General features: G+C 39.2%; 1 protein-coding gene across 1 annotated transcript in view; it reads left to right on the forward strand.

Annotated features, from left to right (window-relative positions):
• The window catches only part of LOC144682943 (protein diaphanous homolog 3-like), a 786894-nt gene that overhangs the window by 284282 nt on the left and 485519 nt on the right, over positions 1–17093 (forward strand). The window contains exon 16 of the mRNA XM_078545867.1: positions 15043–15339. Coding sequence (XP_078401993.1) covers positions 15043–15339 — 297 coding nt within the window. The remainder of the gene's footprint in view (positions 1–15042; positions 15340–17093) is intronic.

Genomic DNA, 17093 nt, shown 5'->3' on the forward strand with positions numbered 1-17093 from the left:
ATGGTGGGCCATGGTGGGTTTCGAACCCTGGGTCCTCAGAGCATCACCGTGGGTCTCTGGAATACTAGTCCAGTGACAAAACCACTATGCCACCCCTCCCCCGATTCAGTGAATGAGAAACCATACAAATTATTTTGTCATATTTTGGTGTTATGCCTATATACATTCAAGTTTTTGTATTGCACAGTGACCTGACTGATTTGAAATACATTATTTTTAAAAAGCAAATCACATTTGAAACAGCAAATGATTCAAACATAAGGAAATCTGATATAGAAGCTTGCAGTGAGGAACTATTAAGGACATATAGGAAAGTATGAATTGCTAGATGAAAAAAGAGTATCTCGTTTGCCTTCTACCATCCTGGTGGTTACATGATGCAACAATAGTTGACTTGTTGGGATTGATAGCAATCAATCTCTATTAATCAGTTTAAAGCAGATGAGGAAAACCTCAGTGGTGAAGAGCTTTGGGACCATGGGCCCAAAGTTACCTGTTTCTCCAAGCATGCTGCATTTAACACATATTGGGTGGGATTTTCCGCACCCGCCTGCTGCCAGGATCGTCCGGTCCCGCCGCAAGTCAGTGGGCTCCTGGCTGGGGCACTGCCTCGCTTGCGGCAGGTCCCACCTGCGACGGGGCCGGAAAACCCCAGCCATTATGTTTCAAATTACTCATATACATTCTCCCAAAATTTTGTTTTCTGAATAAAATCTTATCTCATTTGAATGAAACAATACTCACTGCTTTCAGTGTCCTCTTGGGGAGCCTGTTCCACATTGCTCACTGGGATGTTGTTTCTGCATAGTTGCTTTGAATTTACCCCTCTTCAAGTGCAAACTATCCTCTGGTTCCATTGATCTGGACAAGGTGAAATAGCTTGTCTTGGTTAGCATTATCTAGTTCTTTTAGAATCCTAAAAACAGCAGTGATATCTCATCGCATCATTCTCTTTTCCAATGGGAACAGAGAGTTTAGTTTACATATTTATCTCTTAATCTAATCCCTGTATCCTATCAACCATTTTCGTTGAAAATGACAAATTAAATTTGAACAGTCAATGACAGCCTCTAATTAAAAAAGAGAAGCTAAAAGAATCAAATCCTCACAATGTTTAGTTTGAATTCCTGACTTGAATTTATTTCCTACAGAAAAAAAATGCCAGTAGAAGTGGCATTTGTGTGCAAGGAACTCTTAAAAAGATTAAATGAAATATTTATTCTTTCTCATAGCATTGTCCTAAATCCTGGTAAATGTTTTATTGGAGAGTTGCACTTCTGGTTTGTGAGCTTTGTCCAATTTGGAGATTTCATTGTCAATTTTTTGTGGTAAAGCGTATACCAAAAGACGTACATTTAATCTGCAGCAAGGTGATTAATTCAAGTACGTTTTTGTATTTGTTATTTGAATTTTTAGATTTGCAGCATGACATTTTTCTTGAAATGTAAGCTCCATACAGAATTTGAATTATCCATGTTCAGCATTTTTGTGTTAGTTTGAACAGTTTAAAACTGACGAGTTATTTTTCTGAATTTTGTAGGTTCTAGTAGAGATGCCTTATATTTAAATTTACTGCTAATTTTGACTTAATTCTGTGCGATTGCAGAAACATATTGGACCTGACCCACAAAACAAGTCTACAGCTCTTTTACATTGCTTCCATCTTTAAAGATTGTTTTAAATAAATATTTTTTGATTTTTTTTCATCTATCTTCTGTTTAATTTGAAATAAATCAAACCTTTGTGGTAAGAGGCCCAACCCAGAAATTCTTCCAAAAGTGACGTAGAGACTTTTGTATTGTGCAAGCAAATATTACAATATTTTTGCTATGATTTTTAGGTTGTATAAGCTTCTCAAAATATCCATTTGTGTGTTTCATTATTGTTTGTTTTTAATCCTGTTGATGGTGGGAAATTCAATGATGGTAATGCCATTGAGTGTCAAGAGGTGATGGTTAGATTCTTTCTTGTTGGAGATGATTATTGCCCGCTACTTGTGTAGCGTGAATGTTACTTGCCACTTGTCAGCCCAAGCCTGGATATTGTCCAGGTCTTGCTGCATTTGGACATGGACTGCTTCAGTATCTGAGGAGTCGCGAATGGTGGTGAACATTGTGCAGTCCTTAGTGAACATCCCTACTTCTGACCTTATGATGGAAGGAAGGTAATTGATGAAGCAGCTGAAGATGGTTGGGCCTAGGACACTACCCTGAGGAACTCATGCAGCGTTGTCCAAGAACTGTGATGATTGACCTCTGTTATAAAGTGGTTAATGTATATAATTTTATTGGAAAATATTTTTCTTTTAAAATAGAGGCTTAGTCTGTGGGTGTGACTTAATTGGATTAAAGCCAGCTAGTCTGGGTGCTTTGATGTGTACTAGTTTTGATATGTAAGAGAGGTAGAGTACATTTGCATTTTTTTGAATAGAGCATTCAAATAGTGGGGTGAATTCTGGCACCTAGCTAGCAGAGACTAAGCAATATGTTTATATTACTAATAAAATTGGTACTATGAAAGGGGTTTAATTGTTAGGGAGGTGGAGTTCAAAGAGGTTGGTGATACAATGAGAATTTACATACAATGGGCTGTGCTAAGTATAACAAGGTAACCGTTTTGTGTATGTAGAGCAGAGACAATGTGAGATCAAAAGCAGCTGGAAGCCTCCAACTGGCACCACAGGAACCAAAGTGAAAAGAACCTCATTTTGAATTTGTAAGGTGAAAATGCTTTGCCTGGTGCCTGGTCAAGTCTATAGGTTCCTGTTGCCTTAATGGAGATTAGTTTGGGAATTTGTTAAAAGTTATGATCGTAGTAATTTGTAGCCATGTGTATATATTTAACTTGTGTAAATTAATAAAGTGTTTCATTTAGCTCCTGATACTGTCATGGACAGTTGCATCTGCGGCAGGCAGGTTGGTGAGGATAAGGTCAAGTATGTTTTTCCCTCTAAGATAAAAGCAAAAAACTGCGGATGCTGAAAATCCAAAACAAAAACAAAAATACCTGGAAAAACTCAGCAGGTCTGACAGCATCTGCGGAGAGGAACACGGTTAACGTTTCGAGTCCGTATGACTCTTCAACAGAACTCAGGAAAAATAGAAAAGAACTTTTCTCTTTTTCCTTAGTTCTGTTGAAGAGTCATACGGACTCGAAACGTTAACTGTGTTCCTCTCCTCAGATGCTGTCAGACCTGCTGAGTTTTTCCAGGTATTTTTGTTAATGTTTTTCCTTCTTGTTGGTTCCCTCACTGCCCCCCGCAGACCCAGTCTAGCAGCTATTCCTTTAGGACTTGACCAGCTCGGTCTGTGGTGGTGCTACTGAGCCACTCTTGGTGATGGGCATTGAAGGCCCCCCCACCCAGAGTACATTTTGTGCCCTTGCCACCCTCAGTGCTTCTTCCAAGTGATGTTCAACATGGAAGAGTACTGATTCATTAGCTGGGGGAAGTGATGGTACGTCATCATCAGCAGGAGGTTTCCTTGTCCATGCTTGACCTGATGTCATGAGACTTCATGGGGTCTGGAGTCGATGTTGAGGACTCACTGGGCAACTCCCTCTCAATTGTATCCCAGATGTTAGTAAGGAGGACTTTGCAGTGTTGACAGGGCTGGGTTTGCCATTGTCATTTCTGGTGCCTAGGTTGAACCTGGGTGGTCTGTCCAGTTTCTTTCCATTTTATTGACTTTGTAGCGGTTTGATACAACGTAGTGGCTTGTTAGGCCATTTCAGAGGGCATTTAAGAGTCGACCACATTACTGTGGATCTGTGAGGAGGATACAGAAAGTCTGCAAAGGGATATGAATAGTTTAAGTGACTGGGCAAAGATTTGGAAGATGGAGTATGATGTGGGAAAATGTGAGGTAATTGACTATAGCAGGAAGAAAAGAAAAGCAAAATATTATTTAAATAGAGACTGCAGAATGCAACAATGCAGAGGAATCTAGGTGTCCTTATACATGAATCGCAAGAAGTTAGCATGCGGGTGGAGCAACTAATTAGGAAGGCAAATAGAATGTTGGCTTTATTGTAAGGGCATTGGACTATAAAAGGAGGCAACCTTGCTATAATTGTACAGGGCATTGGTGCAACTGCACCTGGAGTACTTTGTATAGTTTTGGTCTCCTTAAGGAAGGATAATCTTGCATTGGAAGCACTACTGAAAAGATTCTCGAGGCTTATTCCTGGGATGAAAGGGTTGTCTTATGAGGAAAAATTGAGCAGTTTGGGCCTTCACACACTGGAGTTTAGAAGAATAAGAGGTGATCTTATTGAAACATACAAGATTTTGAGGGGGCTTGAGAGGATGTTTCCTCTCACAGGAGAATGTAGAACTAGGGAGCACAGTTTAAAAATAAGAGGTCTCCCATTTTAAGGTAGAGGTGAGGAGGAATATTTTCTCTCAGAGGCTCATTAGCCTTTGGAAGTCTTTTCCACAGAGAGCTTAAAGGCTATTAAAGGAAGTAGCTACAGAGACAGTGGATGCACTGGTAGTAATCTTCCAAGAATCCTTAGATTCTGGAAAAGTCCCAGAGGATTGGAAAGCTGCCAATGTAACACCCTTATTCAAAAAAGGAGTGAGACAAAAGTAACTATAGGCCAGTTAGCTTAACACCTGTCATTGGGAAAATGTTAAAGTCTACTATAAACGATGTAATAGCAGAACATTTAGAATTACAAAATCTAATCAAGCAGAGTCAGCATGGCTTCATGAAGGGGAAATTATGCCTGACAAATTTATTACAATTTGTTAAGGAGGTAACAAGCAGGGTAGATAAAGGGGAACCAGTAGATGCAATTATTTGGACTTCCAAAAGGCGTTCGATAAGGTACCGGACGTAAAGCTCCTTAATAAGAGCCCATGGTGTTGTGGGTAGCATATTAGCATGGATAGAGGATTGGCTAACTAATAGAAGACAGAGAGTTGGAATAAAGGGGGCATTTTCAGGATGGCAACCTGTAACTAGTGGAGTGCAACAGGGATCAGTGCTGGGGCCTCAATTATTTACAATATATATAAATGACTGAGATGAGGGAAGTGAATGCACTATCACCAAATTTGCGGATAATACAAAAATAGGTGGGAAGGCAAGTGGTGAGGATGACACAAGGAGTCTACAGAGAGATATAGATAGGTTAAGTGAGTGGGCAAAAAAAGTGGCAAATGGAATATAATGTGGGAAAATATGAGGTTATGCACTGCGGCAGGAAGAATAGAGGATCTGAATATTATTTAAATGGAGAAAAACTGAAGAAAACTGCAGGACAGAGGGATTTGGGGGTCCTCGTGCATGAATCCCATACAAGTTCAGCAGGTAATCGGGAAGGCAAATGGAATGTTGGCCTTTATTTCAAAGGGAATGGAGTATAAAAACAGGGAAGTCTTGCTAAAACTATACAAGGCACTAGTTAGACCATACCTGGATACTGTGAACAGTTTTGGTCCCCTTATCTAAGGAAAGATAGACCGGCATTGAAGGCAGTCCAGAGAAAGTTTACTAGGTTGATCCCGAGTATGGAAGGATTTTCTTAGGAGGAGAGGTTGAGTAGGTTGGGCCTATACTCACTGGAGTTTAGAAGAATAAGAGGCGGCCTTTTTGAAACATATTAAGATTCTTAAGGGGCTTGTCAGGGTAGATGCCGAGAGGTTCACACTTGTGGGAGAGTTAGGACCGGGGCCATAATCTCAGAGTAAGGGGTCACCCATTTAAAACAGAGACGAGGAATTTCTCCTCTCAAGGGTAGTTAGCCTGTGGAATTCTTTACCGCAGAGGGCTGTAGAAGCTGGGTTGTTAAGCATATTCAAGGCTGAGATAGACAAATTTTTATTCAGTAAAGGAATCAAGGGTTATGGGAAAAGGCATGAAAGTGAAGTTGAGGACTATCAGATCAGCCATGATCTCATTGAATGGCAGAGCAGACTCGATGGCCGAATGGCTTACTTCTGCTCCTACGTCTTATGGTCTTATAGCAGTGGAGGCCAGGTCATTGAATATATCCAAGACTGCGTTGGACTGATTTTTGATTGACAAGGGAGTTGAGGGTTATGGAGGACATGGAGGAAGGTGGAGTTAAAGCCATAATGAAATCAGCCATGACATAATTGAATGGCAGAGCAGCTTCGATGGTCCAAATGGCCTACTCCTGTTTCTTATGGGAGTTCACGAATTGATAGAGGAGGTATAAATGCTCTTGAAGGGTGGATAAAGTCTGTTTTAAGTGTCATGACATGAATTCTTTAGATCCCCAGCTCGTTAAACTTGGAAGAAATAGGCTTAATCTGTCTGTGGGAATTAAAATAAAAAACCCCTGCTGGACTGCTTTGATTGACAGGCCATCTGGTGTAGGTTAGAAAAGAAAACAGAATGAATGCTTGGCTGAGTTTCAAAAACTAGAATTATCTTGGGGGTTCTGAGTTCACACTTTCATTGACAGTTTAAGAAGGCTATTAAAGGACTGGCTGTTTTTGATGTGGGTTCTGATTTGAAGTTTGTTTACTTTTTTAACAGATGAGCCACTTGAGATTTAAAAGCGTTGAATGGGTTTCTTGAATGGGTATTTTCACTATCGAGTGTGTATGACAGAAAGCTGTATTCGATTGTTAGCAATTTATCGTTTGCATCTCCACTTGACTCCTTCAGTCTGCCCATGGTGGATGCTGGTTGAGTGGCTATTGAGGGGCATGGGGGTATGAGGGGGCAGGTTGGGTTGGTGAGGGTTCATGAGTTGGCTTGGGGTATGATGGGGTCTGGGGGGTGGGTGGCATGGGGGTATGAGGGTCTATAGGGGGTGGCATGCATGAGTTAGCATTAGAAGCGGCATGGGAATATTAGATGGGTGGGAGCATGAGTTGGCAAGGAGATTGCATGGCCCTGGGGAGCGGGTGAGGGGGTTTGAGGGCTTGAGGGCCTAACAGCATTTGAAACATCTGCGACAAAATTCCAGAGAACAGAGGGGAGCCTTGTTACCAACCCACCTCAGTACTCACCTGCCCTTGTGGCTGCCTAGAATCTGCTTCTGAGTTAGTGGGTCTGACTTGATTCCTCCTCTACCTCCCTGGAACTTGGGCCTAATGAGGTCCTTTAAGCCGAAGCAGGTCTGCCAAGTCGAGAAATTTCCCAACTCGAGCTACCCGCCCCAGGAGAGAAAATCTGGCCCCAAGAGTCGACCATGAATAGTGTTGCTATAGTCACAAATAGGCCATACCGGGTAGGCGTGATGGATCCAATCAACCAGTTGAGTTTTTTCTATAATGTGGTAGCTTCCAAGGTTTTTTTTGCTGGTGCTAGCCTGCAAATTACCAGATGTGCTAAATTAGATTTCATACAAGTGGGATTTGAACTCGTAGTTCTCTTGTCCATTACCACCAGGCTCCCACAATTGCAAATGACCTTGTTTATTGTATCTAATATAATTTCAATATAAATTGTGATAATAAATATTTTTAGACCTCACGGGTTCAAAGTTTGAAAATTAGGTCTTCCAGTCATTCCCATTATATCATTTTAAAATAATAAACTTCATGGCACCTTTGAATATTTTGGCATGTAGAATCATCACACTGAAATAACATTGCTGGTTTCTAAGGGCGTAATCATCTGAACTGTCAGAACATTTTGATAGTTTTAGGGAGTAATTGTAAGATAACTAATAGTAACCTTCAAGAAAGACTGAATGGCAATAGAATATTTAAAAATCTTTAGTTTCTTTAAATGAAAGTTAATGTCCTTTTATTTTATTATCTTTGTATCATTTAATGTGGCACAATTTTACAGAATAAACTTTTAAAACTGAAAGCCATGTTCGTACAAATAAAGCTTTAATTATAATTTTGTATTCAGATGATTACTAAGGAAGCAGCACTTAAAACTAAATGAAGCTAAACCAGTCATGCACTATTAAATTACAATTTTATGTAAAGTTTAAGTATTGGAACTACAAATTTTATAAGTTTCTTTGACATTTATAATCTATCTGAAGTTTAGGCCATCGCTATTAACAGAATCATTGCAGTTATTTCCACTTTGAGCATTAGGCAATTCTGTCTTACCTTATTTAAAAATTACCAGTGAATTTTCTGTATAAAGTCATGTAATAAGAAGCTCATTGTACCATTTAAACGCTGAACATTTTTTCCAGTAGATCTACTTGCTATTTTTACAAAAATTAAGACAGAAAGTCATAACACATATTATAAAATTATTGGGCTCCTGTCTCATTACTCACTGGCAAAAAGATTGTTAATTTTGTAACTATGTCTGCATCTTTTTCACTCGAGTTCTTTTTATATACCTTTCTGTGTTCTGACAAATTTTTCTTGTATTATCTTTTGGTACAACTCTTTTGTTTGTGTTTCATATTTTTTCTAGTTTCCGCCCACCCCAGAATGGTTTATCCTCATTCTATTTCTGTGTTTCTTTGTGTGATTCTCACTTGCTCCTTTGCTGTGCACTCAGTGTCTATTTGTTACCTGTTTTAAGACCCAGCATTTGCAGAGTAATGGAAGGTAACATGCAGAATTCCAAATGAATACTTGAATAAGGCAGAAAGGTGCTGAAAAACAGGTTTGATAACATTAATGGTTAGAAAGTTGATGGTGTTAGAAGGAACTAGTGAAGCTGAGATCCAGAGGAGACATGATTGAGGTTGGCATGTGGAAGGAAGTCAACTGTAACCTGAGAGTTGTTGGGGAGTGCTAGACTTGTGTGTAATCATAGGAAATGTGATGTGAGAACATTTGCTGATATTCTGGGACCTGAGGAAACTTTATGTAACTGGGCTCTGGCAGCATTCATGAAGAGAGTGAGTTAATTAGAGTATTTGTTGGGTACTGTGTGGCGTTGGAGCAGCTTCTGTTGCAACAGTATCTGTATCAGGATGTTTTAGTTCGTGATTGTTGTCGAACTTCTTTCACCATATCAATATCAAGAAAATCTGATGAGGATTGGAGGTGATGAAACACCCTATATTCAGTGTTGAGGTTTGATTCTTCATGAGCAAACTCTATATTAATTAACTTTTTTGTTCTTTTTTGTTATGGACATGTTTCAAACCCGACAGGCTTTTTAATTCTGATGCATTCATTTTACTAAAAATAAATCAAACAAGAATATGAATAGTTTTATTTAATTCACAGAGACATTTCCAAAAAAAAACTATAAAAATAATTACAAATTTGTCATGCCTCCCAGTGCGGGAACCGTAATCTGTATTAGATTTTTCAAAATATTAAGCAAATTGAAGACACAAATTAATTTGTAATTGCATTTAAAACTGCTTTGAAGCTTTCAAATTTAGAGAGAGAATGCACAGGAGCCATTTGACTGTTCAAGGTCAAATTTATTTTTATTTTGAAGTCTAACACACAAGAAGGCTCGAGCACAGAAATCCAGACTGACACTTGTGTGCTGAGGGAGTTCTTCATTGTTGAAAGTGTCATCTTTTGAATGAGACCTAAAACATGAAACCTAAACCCTAAAAGCTTTTGAATGAGACCTAAATCTGCTCTCTCAGGTGGACATAAAAAAATCGTAAGGTACTATGTCAAAAAAAAGCGAGAGAGCTATCCCTGGTGTCCTTGCCAATATTTATCCCACTATTAACATCACAACAACAAAAAAATTGATCATTTTCACACTACTGTGTGCAGATTGGCTGCTGTGCTTCCGACCTTATGGATCTGGTGGTATAGTGGTTGTTGACTAGGAACCAGAATCCTGAGCATGTGCTCTAATTGTACTATGGCAGCTGGGGAATTTAAATTCAATTAATTATGTAGGTCTGGAGGAAGAAAATTGCAAAAACCCATATGGTTCACTAATATTATTTCGGGAGGGAAATCTGCTATTCTTACCTGGCCTGGTCTGTATGTGAGTCCAGACTAACACCAATGTTGTTGGCTGCTAATTGTCCTCTGAAGTTGCCTTGCAAGCCATTTAGTTGTCTTCATGAAGGTGGCTCACCACCGTCACCTCAAGGGAAATTAGAAATGGGTAATAAATGCTGACCTTAAAAGCAAATCCTATAGCCCACGAATGAATTAAAAAATTACGACAGTGACTGCATTTCAAAAGCATTTTGTTGGCTGTAAAGTGCTATGGGACATCCTGAGGTCATGAAAAGTGCTATGTATAAATGCAAGTCTTTTAAAATCTGCCTGTTAAAAATGAATAAAGCTTACTGATCCCACCAGTGAGGAATTTGTATGATTTTACTGTATCTCTCTGTTGTATAACTAAGGCCAGACAAACTTATTTGCTGTGGCAAGTTAACTAACAAAGGCATCGCATTAGTTTGTTTAACAGTGTGATAAGGCAGAATGAACTGTCGACTTCAATCTACAACCATTAAAAATATAGTTAGTTAAATAAGCAATAGAATGATGTGTAGGCACCCATATGTGCAATTGATACTAAATCGAGTAACTTGACACAAGACTTGCTGTTAGGTTACAGGAAGGAATAAAGTCCTTTGTATGTATTCACGTAAAGGCACCTTTTGTTACTTACTGTATTAGGGACACATTTCTATTAGCTGAGTTCATTCAGACATTAACAGGGTGCATGGTGGCCTTGTGGTAATGTCACTGGACTAGTAATCAAGCAGTAAAACAGAAAATGCTGGTAAACTCAGCAGGTCTGGCAGCATCTGTGGAGAAAGAAACAGTTAACATTTCAAGTCAGAGTTTAAAAGAGGTAGAAATGGGTTGACGGGGGTGGGGGTGTAGCAACTGGAGAAAAGTTGGAGGTCAGGAGAGATAAAATGACAAAGATGTCATGGACACAAGATGAAAGGAGTGGTAATGATAATGTTAAAGAATAAAACAGGTGTTAATAGTGGCCTGAAGGTCAGATAGTCGAATGTGTTAATAGCAGAACAAGGGTCCGCGCCTTCTGAAAGCAAAACATAAGAACAAGACACAGATTGGGTGGGTAGGGGTTGGTGGGGGTGAGGATAGGGGAGGGGTGGGAAAAAAAAGAAAAAAATCAAAATGGAGGACAGAGCTCATGGTCTGAAGTTGTTGAACTCAGTGTTAAATCCAGAAGGCTGTAAAGTACTTCATTGTAAGATGTGGTTCTGTTGAGCCAATTGGCTTTGGGATTCACTGGAACTTCCTTTGTTTACTACTTTTTATTTCTTCCCCCTAACCCCCCGCCACTAACCAAGTGCCAATCTTTGTCTTGCTATACCTGCTTCATCCACCCCCCCCTCCCCCTCTGTCAACTGCATAAAACCCTTCATATTCCTACCTATCTTCAGCTCTCAGGAAGAGACACATGGACTAGAGATGTTAACTCTGTTTCTCTCTCCTCAGATGCTTCCAGTGTTTTCTGTTTATAGTTCAGATTTCCAGCATCTGCAGTATTTTGCTTCTATTTTAGAAATCCAGAGGCCCAGGCTCATGCTTTGGGACACGGGTTCAAATCCCACCACGGCAGCTGGTGGAATTTATATTCAATTAATCAGTGTGGAATATGGAAAAATTAGTTTCAGTAATGGTGACCATGAAACTATGATCGATTGTTGTAAAGCCCCATCTCGTTCACTAATGTCCTTTGGGGAAGGAAATCTGCCATCCTTAACTGGACTGGCCTATATATGATTCCAGATCCACAGCAATGTGGTTGATCCTTAACTGCCCTCTGAAATGCGGCCAATTAGGGATGGGTACCAAATGTTGGCCCTGCCAACGATGTCCACATCCCATGAAAGAATAAAAGAAACAGAGCATTCACCAAATGCCACATAGTCAGCTAACATACTGATGTGAAGCTTAACTACTGTTTTTGATTTTTCTGAAATATTAAAGCACTGCAGGGTAATTGGACAACTTTAATTGTCAACTATTTACCAAATATACAAAAGTGAAGCCTCCATGGTCTGCTGTAATAAAGTACTGCAGGGTAACTGGATAATTTTACTTGATTCATGCTTTGTGCATGTGTATTATGGTCTTGTATTATGGGGCAATCATAAACAAAAAATAGTGGAAAATGAAAGCAACTTTACTGTATCCTATTATAACAGGATATTTGAAGGAAAGAATGAATAGAAATTATTTTGAGATTTTGGGTAAGTATGATGATGAAAGGTTGCTTCCTGGAACAGATGATGACATATTCCAGGTCAGAGTGACTGATGGTCCTGCTTCACCATACTGTTAACGTCACTAAAATGTTCTGTTTGTTCATGGTTCTGTAACTGCTTCTAAGTCAATTTGATATCCTGTCACACCATGTGGACATATTGTTACACTGTGTAAATTTCTCACTTTTGTGGTTATTATGACCGATGCAGTTGGTAAAGCGGAGTTATTTAAAAATCCCAGAAAGAAACTTGAAACACGTCATAACCTATAATTTTAAGTGTTATGTTTGAGATGTGACTCTAAATTCAGGAATCAGACCACTAGTTCTCAAGGCGTTACATTAAACTAAATGAAACATTTTATTAATTTACACAGGCTAAAATACATGGCTACAAATTACTACTATCATAACTTTTAACAAATTCCCAAACTAATCTCAATTAAGGCAACAACAACCCATAGATTTAACCAAACACCAAGCAAAACACTTTCACCGTACGAATTCAAGATGAGGTTCTTTTCAATTTGGTTCCTATGGAGCCAGTTGGAGGCTAACAGCTGCCTTTTGATCTCACATTGCCTCTGCTCTGCACACCCAAAATGGTTGTCTTGTTATACCTACCACTACTGATTGAATGCAATTTCTCATTGTCTCACCAGCCTCTTCTAACAATGAAACCCCTTTCATAGTTCCAATTTTATTAGTAATATAAACATACTGCTTGGTAGCTGCTATTTCGGTGGTCGTTTTCACCCTATGTCTTGAATGCTCTATTCAAAAAATGTAAGTGCATGCTATCTCTCTTACATATCAAAACTAGTACACATCAAAGCATCCAGACTAGCTGGCTTTAATCCAATTAAGACACACCCACAGACTAACCCTCTATTTTAAAAGAATTTTTTTTCCCAATAATATTATCTACATTAATAGCTTCATGACAGTGGTTTGAGCTTCAGTGTGTTTAACTTTTTTCAGTCAACATCCTTAATTTCCTAATTTTAAACTGGAAAGAAAAAAGCCTCGATTGTCATGAAAGAACAGCCCCTTCTGGTTTGGCAAGCAAACACTTACGAACATACAAATTAGGAGCAGGAGCAGGCCAGCTGGTACTTAAAGCCTGCTGCGCCATTCATTGAGATCATGGCTGATCTGATTGTAACCTCAGCTACACATTCCGGCCTACCCCCAATAACCTTTCACCCTTTGCTTCTCAAGAATCTTTCTACCTTAGCCTTAAAAATATTCAAAGGCTCTTCCACCACTTTTTGAGAAAGAGAGTACTAAAGGCACTCAATCCTCAGAGAAAAGATCTCTCCTCATCTCTGTCCTAAATGGACAACCCCTTATTTTTAAACAGTGGCCCCTAATACTAGATTTTCCCACAAGAGGAAACATCCTCTCAACATTGATCCTGTCAAGACCCCTCAGGATCTTATGTTTCAATCAAGTCGCCTCTTACTCTTCGAAACTCCAGTGGATACAAATCTAGCCTGTCCAACTGTTCCCTATAAAACTACCTGCCCAATCCAGGTATTAGTTTAGTAAGCCTTCTGTAAATTTCTTCCAATGTATTTGCAACCTTCCTTAAATAAGGAGACCAAGACTGTACACAGTACTCCAGATATGGCCTCATCAATGCCCTGTATAACTGAAGCAAACCTCCCTATTTTGTAGTTAGTTCCCCTTGTGATGAATGATAACATTCTATCAGCTCTCCTAATTACATGCTGTACCTGCATACTAGCCTTTTGCGATTCATGCACTAGGACTACTAGACCCCTCTGCATCTCAGAGCTCTGCAATTTATCACCATTGAGATAATATGCTTCTTTTGTATTTTTCCTGCCAAAATGGACAATTTCACACTTTCCCACATTGTATTCCATTTGCCAGGTCTTTGCCCATTTACTTAACCTATCTATATCCTTTTGTAGCCTCCTTGCAACCTCTTCACATCTTATCATCTTACCTATCTTTGTGTCATCAGCAAATTTAGCAACCATACCTTTGGTCCCTTGATCCAAGTCATTTATGTAAATTGTAAAAAGTTGAGGCCCCATCACTGATCACTGTGGCCCACCATTCTTTACATCTTGCCAACCAGAAAAAGACCCATTTATGTCTACTCTGTTTCCTGCTAGCTAGCCAATCTTCTATCCATGTCAATACGTTACCCCCTACACCATGAGCTTTTATTTTCCGCAATAACCTTTGATGTGGCACCTTATCAAATGCTTTCTGTAAGTTTAGATACAGTACATCCACTGGTTCCTCTTTATCCACAGCACATTACTTCTTCAAAGAACGTTAATAAATCGGTTAAATATCATTTCCCTTTCACAAAACCATGTTGACTCTGTCTTATTAACCTGAATTTTCCCAATGTCCTGCTGTAACATCTTTAATAATAGCCTCTAACATTTTCCCTATGACAGATAAGCTAACTGGCTGTGGTTTCCTGCTTTCTGTCTCCCTTTTTGAATAAAGGAGTTTCATTCACTATTTTAACAGCTAGCAGAGCAGTCATTTGTTTTGAGTTCCCCTGATAGTTCAGTGGATTTTCCTAATGACCAGTAGAGCTGTATAAACTGGAAAGATCTTGGGTTTGACTCAGAGCCTTTTCTGCATTTGTTGGAACAGTAAATGGGGTATGAAAACTGGCCTTAGTTTGTCTGGGTCATGGAGGGGGATGTTAGCTGGGCTCATTCACTCCTGATGGTCAGCCAGTGACAGCACTTAGAAATGCTTCCTACTGACAAACAGCATACCAAACTCTCAGATGGAGCCACTTGAAAAAATTGCTTGAGGGCAAGCAGCATCAATGGAACCATAGTTCAAACTTTGAGGAAGCCAAGGGGGAAGTCTGGCAAAAAATATTTTGGTGTGATGTTGGATTATAATTCCATTTTTTGTGTTATTATGTTTTATTTATATCTAATTTTTCTCTCAGCTTTCAGCATTACCACCTAATGTAAGGGCCACTGTGGCTGGCGTACAAAGCAGAGTCGCACTCAACAATTCTCCATCTTCAACTTGTAGTGGAGTGCCACCACCGCCACTGCCTTCATTGATATCTGGGCCTCTTCCTCCACCACCACCGCCACCACCACCACCTCCCCCGCCACCACCAGCAACAGGGTTTAAGGGAGGACACTGGTCTCCAACTCCTCATACGCTACCGTATGGATTAAAACCTAAAAAAGAATTCAAATTAGATATCAACATGAAGAGAGTCAACTGGTGTAAGGTATGTGTTTTTGAAAAAGAAGCGCTCAGGTGGAAACTTTCATGAACATTGATGAAATGATCTTTTTGGTATAATCTTTACAATATGACAGTATATGTTTCTTTGTCCATGAAATATAAGCAAATTGCATTGTTCCTAGTTTCTGATTAGTAATATGCTTAACAGATGGATATTCCTGCATAGATTCACCTTTCTTACAAATTTTCCATTTCTGACATTGGATGCCATTGAGATATTTGAACTGTGCAATCATGGATCCATTATTCTTCCTTGTTGGTAGCCTCAAACTTGTGTAGTCGATTTGCTGTTAAATATAACAGGTTACTATCAGAAAATTGAGTTGCATTGTTCATTCGAAGTTTATACTAATCGAGTCTGATTTCAAATCGTAGTAATGCAATCTTCAGTTTATACATGAGATGATTACATCCATTCTTATTGACAACTTCAACTGGAGATTAATGGTTACATACATTTTGTCCAAATAAATGAAGAACAATGATTTGCCCTTATGCATTTTATTAAAATAGAGCTTTCACATTAGAAGTATTTTTATCTGGATGCTTCTGTCATTGTTTAATTTTAGCTATCAAAAATAAGTTTCCGCCACATCACTGATGTTCTAAGCACACTGATGAAGTTAAAGCATGCAACATGATAATGAGGTGTAACATTTAATTTCAGCATGAAATGGCAAAGCTGCTGTCGTTTTTGCAACAAGTCGCTTCACAGAATGTAGCAGATTGCCATAAACAACACTTGTCGCGTTATTCTTTGTAATATTCATTTATATTTAATATTTTAACATCACATCAGTCTTGTAAACTGTATAGTTACAAACATAAAATTTTCCGTGCACCCACATTCATCATGTCACTGCAGTTTACGTATTGTTTTAAATTAATTTCACTCCTTTTCTGATGTGATTTTTACCAGATTTCTATTATGTTTATGTTACCTGAAGTCCAGTTTGCATCATAACCAGAACGAAACTCCAGGTCAATAACCTATACTTATAAAATAAATTTTAAAAATCTGGCAAATAGCATACACCTAATGTAAAGGTTGCATTTAATGCCATATTTTCGTCACTTCCTATTGTTCAAAGTAAAATTTAACAAATAGAAGTTATTTAAGTTGGGGATGTACAAATCAAAAGCAAGTGAACTGGCTAGACAGGTCAGTGATATCACAGAATTTTAACGGCACTGAAGGAGGCCATTTGGCCCATCGTGCCTGCACTGGCTCTCCAAATGAGCATTATGACCCTAGTGCCATTGCCCTGCCTTTTTCCCATACCCCTGCACATTGTTTCTATTCAAATAATCATCTAATGCCCTCTTGAATGCCTTGGTTGAACCTGCTTCCACCACACTTCCAGGCAGTGCATTCCAGACCCGAACCACTCGTGTGAAGAAGTTTTTTCTCATGTCACATTTGCCTCTTTTGCAAATCACTTTCTGTGCCCTCTTGTTCTTGATCCTTTTACGAGTGGGAACAGCTTCTCCCTATCTACTCTGTCCAGCCTCCTCATGATTTTGAACATCTCTATCGAATCTCCTCTTAGCCACCTTCTCTCCAAGGAGGACAGTCCCAACCTCTCCAATCTATCTTCGAAACTGAAGTTTCTCATCCCTGGAACCATTCTTGTAAATGTCTTCTGCACTTTCTCCAATGTGTTCTCATCCTTCCTATAATGTGGCACCCAGAACTGTCCACAGTACCCCAGCTGAGGTCTAACGAATGTCCAATAT

This window comes from Cetorhinus maximus, chromosome 7 (genome assembly GCF_964194155.1).
Source record: "Cetorhinus maximus chromosome 7, sCetMax3.hap1.1, whole genome shotgun sequence".
Lineage (NCBI taxonomy): Eukaryota > Metazoa > Chordata > Chondrichthyes > Lamniformes > Cetorhinidae > Cetorhinus > Cetorhinus maximus.